The sequence below is a fragment of the Rosa chinensis genome, chromosome 5 (genome assembly GCF_002994745.2).
Source record: "Rosa chinensis cultivar Old Blush chromosome 5, RchiOBHm-V2, whole genome shotgun sequence".
In the NCBI taxonomy this organism is placed as follows: domain Eukaryota; kingdom Viridiplantae; phylum Streptophyta; class Magnoliopsida; order Rosales; family Rosaceae; genus Rosa; species Rosa chinensis.
The window spans coordinates 44,810,180-44,817,453 of record NC_037092.1 but is presented as its reverse complement, the minus strand read 5'-3'; the positions used below and the strand labels follow the sequence as shown (position 1 = coordinate 44,817,453).

At 49.9% G+C, this 7,274-nt stretch overlaps 1 protein-coding gene across 1 annotated transcript; it reads left to right on the top strand.

Moving 5' to 3' along the window:
• On the top strand, positions 1-573 carry LOC112203924 (pentatricopeptide repeat-containing protein At1g05750, chloroplastic-like). The gene has a single exon (XM_040505878.1). The coding sequence runs from the start codon at positions 1-3 to the stop codon at positions 571-573; it is 573 nt and encodes a 190-aa protein (XP_040361812.1).
• The last annotated feature ends 6,701 nt before the right edge of the window (positions 574-7,274 follow it).

Here is a 7,274-nt window from a genome sequence, read left to right as displayed (position 1 = left end):
ATGATTCTCCCCGCCTGTACAGCAACCCCAATTCAACTTCCCAAACAACACCCACTCACCACTACTTCACACCCATCTCAGTCCACCTCTCCTAATCCAAAACACGACAAGAAACACTCCGTTTCGCTGAGAAATAGGAATGAAAGTATAGACCAAACTGTGTTGTGGACCTCTTCTATATCCCAACGCTGCCGAAGTGGTCAGCTATCTCAAGCTGTTTCACAGTTCATCCAAATGAGACAAGCCGGGGTTGAACCAAACCACATCACATTCGTTACACTCTTCTCCGGCTGTGCTCACTTTCCAGCTAAAGCACCATTGTTTGGGCCCTCGCTTCATGCTTATGCGTCTAAACTGGGCTTAGACAGGACTAATGTGATGGTGGGGACGGCACTAGTTGATATGTATGCAAAGTCTGGTCGGGTGGAGCTTGCTAGATTGGTTTTTAGTGGGATGGAGGTGAAGAATTCAATGTCTTGGAATACTATGATTGATGGGTACATGAGAAATGGAAATGTGAGGGATGCAGTTGAGGTGTTTGATGAAATGCCCGAGAGACGTGGACCGCTTTGATTGGTGGGTTTGTGAAGAGACGCCGGTTTGAGCAAGCGCTGGAGTGGTTTCGTGAGATGCAGGTGTCCCGTGTGGAACCGGACTATGTGACTATAATTGCTGTGATTGCTGCTTGTGCTGATTTGGGGACTCTTGGTTTAGGCTTGTGGATAAACCGGTTTGTTATGAAGCAAGACTTTAGACACAATGTGTTTGGCTCCAAAACCAGCTGGTGTGCAAACAGTCTCTTTTGGGCGAGTGGTTGCGCAGGCGTGCCAGCACCGCGGGGTGCAGTCGTTGGGGTAGTCCCGTGACCTGACTTCTTCTTCAAGCGCTGTGGACGAGGAGAGCACAACCTCGTCACAGGGTTCTTTTCTTGCCTTCCGGAAAAGGACTTCTTGCCTTACGCGGGTAAGGGCTTTGGTTGTGGTCTCTTTGCGTTCACTGAATCGATACTCAACTTGAAAGCTGAGCAGAGCAATCACTGGGAAGTTTGAGAGGAACACGGATTCGCTAAAGCGTGACTTTAGCTTCGCTGGGTTGCGAGGGCGTTACCCTTGCTTCGCTGGAAGTAACAGTGGCGGTTGTGCTCGCAGTCGGCTCCTGGGGAGACTGGGACTGGAAGTACGGTCGCCGGGTTGATCTGGTGAGGCTGACAGTCGGCTCGCGAGGAGACTAGGACTGGCGGGCGGTCACCGGGTTTCAACAAGGTTGAGGGTTTGCTCCGGGGAGGCTTTGTAATCGCTGGGATTGATTGATTAGAGAGAGGTCTTTTTTCCGTATCGTCTTTAGCCTCTATATATAGGCTACTGCAGATTCATTCTCCAAATAGGAATGGAATACTATATTTTAGGCCACAGTTATTGGCCTTGAATCAAATCAAAACTCTTAATAGTATTGATATGATTGTGGGTGATAACTATTCGCTTCTGTCATCGCTTAGAATATAGGTCAAGATTAATTGCCTCTTAGAATCCTAGATGTGATCGCTGGATGCGAGCAGTAGGATCCGCACGTATTAATTGCAAATATATCTTCACGCCTTCGCGAGCGCTCATATCTTCATACAATTAAAGCCGATATCTCCTTCTGAAACACGGGATGAGCAGCGCCACAACCCAAGTCCATGTAGTCCCATTTTTGGGCCGCAGGTATCGGCCCACTGGCTCAGACCCACTAAAGGATTTTGCCAAACTATGTTTTGGGCTCAAACATTGCCCCCCAGGCCCCGAAATCAGGCCTGCTAAAATGCAACTGATTGAAGGGGACTTAGAAAGACGCGTCGGTCGCTTGAAACGATGCCATTAATGAGGGTCGCGTCCCTTCATTTGTGAAACGCTTTCTGTCGCATTGTTTCCCTCACAAAACTCTTTATTTAAACGCGCAGCCGCAATCCTGTCACATCAGACACTCCTTCACCCTCTAAACCTAGAAAAACCCATCTCTGCTCCATCTTCTTTGCAAACGATCCAGAAATGGCTCCCCCTAAGAAAATCATCATCGATCAGGAAGAAGACTTGAACGAAACGGCTGCTCGGACCTAGGGCACCAGTATCGGTGCTCGCATTCATCTAGAGACCACTATTCAGCGACCCCTACTCCTTCGTTTTTCCGATCACCACACCGGATTAGGCCCAGCACCACAAGGTGTTATCCCAGATGATGCCATTGCTATGTACGGTCTTCCTGTCCGACGGCCCATTTTAGTTCTCCGAAGGACTCCCGGAGACTTTAGCGGTTGGGGTGTCCAAAACCATCGAGCCAAGATAGGGAATTGGCCATCCTCCATTAGTGCACAGGAAACTTCTTGGTATCGCGAGGCGCGGGCACGAGATCTAGGTCGCTGGAATGCTGCAGGTATCACCCACGCTATTGATCCGTGCTTCCATCTTCCTCGCGGTGGTAATCGTTCGCCACTCGCTGCTTTCCTCTGTTTCTGGAATACCGCCACCAACACATTTGATTTCAGATTTGGTCAAATGAGCATTACCCTGTTGGACATTCTCGCCATCACTGGCCTCCCCATCGATGGCGAGCCGTATGTGCATGGTCAATTTGACTCTATTGACTTTACTTTGACCATGGCTCAGCAAGGCCGCAGCGCTCATAGCGGTTCATACCCAAGATGGCTGGCATATTACAGTCGGGAACACAATGCGACCGGAGGAATCGCTATCCTCGAATATTGGCTCTGTAAATTCATATTCTGCACCTCCTCCTGCAAGCCCACTGGCACCTGGACCTATCTAGCAACGGCCCTCTACAACGGCCGCAACATCGGGCTCGGACAACCGGTCTTGGGCGCCATTTATTGCATGCTGTATCAAGCGACGATGCATCCCTTTGAGATCAACATTTCCGGACCCTTCTGGATCTTGGACTTCTGGATCCAGACCTACTTCCCATTCTTCCGCCGTGAAGATATCCTGCAATCCCCGCCGGTCGATCAATTGGTAGGTCGATGGTTTTGTCGCAAGGACAAGTACTCATCTCCCCCTTACTCTGAATGCTTTTCTTATCTGTACTTGCTAGACGACATGCCATACTGTGATTTAATTCTGGGGAGAAGATTCCCTTCTGTGCTTCAATATGGCTTCCTCCCTGGCGATCCTCGTTACCCTGACCGCGCTCGCCTGGCGTTCCGCCGCGCCATCTCCTGTTCAGACATCCGGATTGCTGCCGAAGAACTCAACTATGAGCTCTATGCTCCTAGTCATTTCGCCCGCCAATTTGGCCTTGTCCAATTGCTACCAGTCCCTCTGTATGATGCCTGGAGTTATAACACTTCCTGGCGAAGATTCGGTCCACCTTCCGGGCCCCCACCGGCACAAAGTATGCTCGTGCTGGTCGACCTTCCCGATTGGGCCCAAAATCTAGATGCTGTAGACGGAACCGAAGAAGGGTATGAGATTTGGTGGAGAGAAGTCTCTGTCAACTGCTGGACTCAACCAGATGACGAACTCTTCGCTACTCTCTTTGGCGAGCTCAGGAAACCATACCCCGCTGATATTGAAGTGCTCGCTCGCTTTTCTGAAGATGCCAACAGGCCTCGACCCCTCCAAGTGGTCAGACCTACGCGAGCTCCTCGCCCGGCCCAGGCTGGCATCGTAATTCGTGAACCACCTCCAGAAGTAAGTACAGCAACTCTAATCTCTGCAAACTCCTTCATTGTTTCCTCCTTTATTCATTCTTGTTTGTATTAGGGGGGTGCGCCGCGCCCTGGCCGCCGCACAAACCATGCTTCACCGGCAGCTGGGCAAACTGGAAAACAGAAGGCAGTACTTGCTGAAGCTACAGCTGAGGGTTCTTCTTCTTCTTCTGATGACGACGATCTACAAACCGTAAGAACTCTTTGTCTTCAGGACCAACTTTGTGAGTTGAATGCTAACCTCTTGCTTCTTCCAGGTTGTGGCTGCTATAGCCCGCAAGAGTAGTCGCTCAGATACTCATGCTGACCCCTGGGAAGGAGATGAACCAATGGCTGACCGGATGGTAAGAGGCAAAGAGCCTATGTTAGAAATTATCCCTGTTTCTGCCCATATTTCACACCCTTCTCCTTTACAGGTTCGTCGCAGACCATCTACATACGCTGGGGAAGGTTCTTCGGCTGCCATTCAAGGAACAACTGCTTCGCGAGCGCCAACACCCGTGGGCCCTGAAAATCTTCCACCTCCTGTCAGCACTGATGGTGGCTCAGCCCCTATTCCTGTGCAAATCATAGAGGATAATTCCGATGAAACGGAAGAGAATGCGCCCCTTCCGGACGCACCACATGAGGATCTGATCGCTACACACCCACCAGCGCGCGCGTCACCTGATCGCAATCCTGATGAGGAAGCTCAGGAAACCGTGCCAGTAAATGTCTCAAACGAAGGCCCTGTCACAGAGGTATCTTAGTTGAAAATTGGTACCTTAGTTCTTGTTCTTCTTTGTATACCTGACCGTCTTTCCTCGTTGCAGAGTGACGTCCTCGCTGAGGAGGTCGCTGTCGCTGACCCTGCTGATGAAGGCATGGCGACTCAAGAACCTGCCCCCCAGGTTCCAGAAATAGGTGCTGATATGAATGCAGTACCCAAACAAGTTGCGGCCCTGATCGTCGAACCTCAAGTAGGCCCTGCTGCTGCTGCCGCTGATGCCGACCTCATCGCTGGAGTTCCTCCTCCTGAGCCTCCTAATAGGCTGGAGAGACTTGTTCGCGTACTCGAAGTGGCTCCTCCAAGGGTCGCTGATGAAGCACGGGACAATTTGCAGCGACTCCTGGGTCCTGACATTTTACTGCCGGGCGCAGCTGCCAGAGCTCAAGAGTATCTGATGGTACTTTGCCGCGAACGTACCATCACTGAAGATGAATTTGTCGAAATATATGAGCTCTTGCAAAATCTTCCTGCACGGATCAATGATAGGACGACCGCGACCGCACAGGCCAGGCAGGTTCAGGCTCACTATCGCGGCCTTGCACAATAAGAAGAGGTATCTCGCGACTCTCTAGGCGATCAAGCGATTCGCGTCAGGGATCTAAGGATCTCACAGGACCACCTTCGGACCCACATTCAGGACCTCCAAGCCCAACTAATCGAAGCCAAGGCCCAATTAGTGACGGTCACGGCCCAACTGGCGCAAGAAGAGCCTCAGATAGAACAGCCCTTAACGGCGCTAGAAGCGATGTCTCAGAAACTGGCTCAAGCGCGCGAAGCAGTTCGACAAGCAGAGCACGCTGCTGCCGACGCTAGCTTCCGTCTGGATGAGCACTTGCTTCGCTTGACCCATGCGGGTCGAAAACTTTAGGCCTCCTGTTTTAGGCCCATTTTATTTTGTATAAGGATATTTTTAACATATATACGATACTCAGCCCAATTTGCTCAGCCCAAATATCATTTAAGATTTGCCAATTAATGAAAAGCAAGACCGTTGAAAAGATAATCCCATTTTGGGCGGTTGCTTTCTTGGAGACCGTCCTGCTTCCCACGCGCTTTCAATATCTTCCATTTCCGAGGTAATCGCATTTAACCGCATTGATTCTCTTATTGATGGCATTGAAAGCGTCTCAACTGCTTACCGCACGGTGTGAGATCAACCTTATAAATACCGGCATCCAAAGAAGAGCGATAACCAAACCACCATGTTTCTTCCAACGATAAACTCGCAAGCACTGTTGATTTTTCTCCAGTTTCTAAAATCTTCGCACCGTGATCTCACCCTTAGCCACAGATTCTTAGGCTTCATGGCTTAATCTCAAGACCTGGGTAGGCCTCATGGCTTAATCTCAGGTCCGGCGGCATGTCTTTGGTTACTGAAAATCTGGATGAACTTGCCAGTCTCAGTTAAACCGAAGAACATGCCTCGCTCCTAGCGCGGCAGAACCAAATTCTGAGGAACCCAACTTTTCAGACTGCCCGCGCGGAGCAAGCGGAGGAAGGGAGGAAGGCCATTTTGAGGCTTACCTTTCTGCCTCCGCGGTTTACCTCTGGGGCCTGGGCACACACTTTCTGATTTACCCCAGGAGGTAGATGTGGTTGTGAGTCGCGCCTGCTCTGGAGCCGAACTCTTGCCTGGAGGAGAGGCCCCAGAAAGGGGAATGAAGGCTCTCTTTTTCTCCAGTACCGATGACAGCAGCGGCGACTTAGATGGGAGGAGGATCTGATCGTAGGGGGAAGAATGCTCTGGGGTGGTAACGTCCAGATCCTTCTCACACGGCCATAACGAACATTTTGAACTTTTATGTCTGTAGCCTCGCATGTGAAACTGTATTGCTCTATTCTGTTGTATGCTTCTGGCCGCAAAGCCACTTTATGAATAAAATGCTTGATTTACTCAATAATCTGTACTAAAAAATTCTGCATAAACCAAAAAGCAAGAAATAGTCCAAAATAAAGCCTCTTGTATAGGCCCTTGTATTTACTCTTAACACGTTTTGTCAAGATCATGAATAAAACCAAGTAACTGATAACATGGACTATAAGCGTAAATAAAGCCTCTTGTATAGGCTCTTACAAAATAAGTCCAAAATAAAGCCTCTTGTATAGGCCCTAATCGATATTGAGGTGCCCCCCAATGTTCAGCGGGGAGCAGATAAAAACAAAAAGGCCACAGAGAAAAGGCCGAATAACCATAACGCTGCGAGTCGCTGAAGATTAAGGTTGCCCCCCAGTCGGACCAAGAACAGAGTCGGGAGGATCGTCAAACTCCCAGACACTTGGATAATATTTCTTCAGAAAACGACCGTTAATAGGGTTGCGATGGAGATCACCGTCGATGTCTTTGAGGTGAAAAGCACCGCGCTCCAATATGCGGTGGATAACAAAGGGTCCCTCCCATCGCGGCGTCCATTTACCGCGACCGGCTACCTTTTCACCGAAGGGTAAAATGGCCTTCCAAACGAGGTCACCTTCTTTGAAACTGCAACCCCGCGTCCTCTTGTCATAGGCGCGGGCGATACGCTGTTTGTCCATCACCAAATTGTCCAAAGCGGCCAAGCGCTGCTCGCTTAAGTCTTCGTGCTCCTGCCACATAGCTTGAACATAATCCTCGCCAATCAAGTGATGCTGTTCTTGGACTCGTAAGGAATGAACATTAATTTCTAATGGTAAGATAGCGTCATGTCCAAACATAAGCGCGTACGGCGTCGTGGCGGTGGGGTTACGTTTAGAAGTGCGATAGGCCCAAAGTGTCTCGTACAAAGTATCATGCCACTGTCGAGGATTCTCCACCAACATCTTCTTCAG

Bases quoted from the DNA above. Each gene is read 5' to 3' on its own strand.
- LOC112203924 (XM_040505878.1), top strand. From the start codon at position 1: ATGATTCTCCCCGCCTGTACAGCAACCCCAATTCAACTTCCCAAACAA.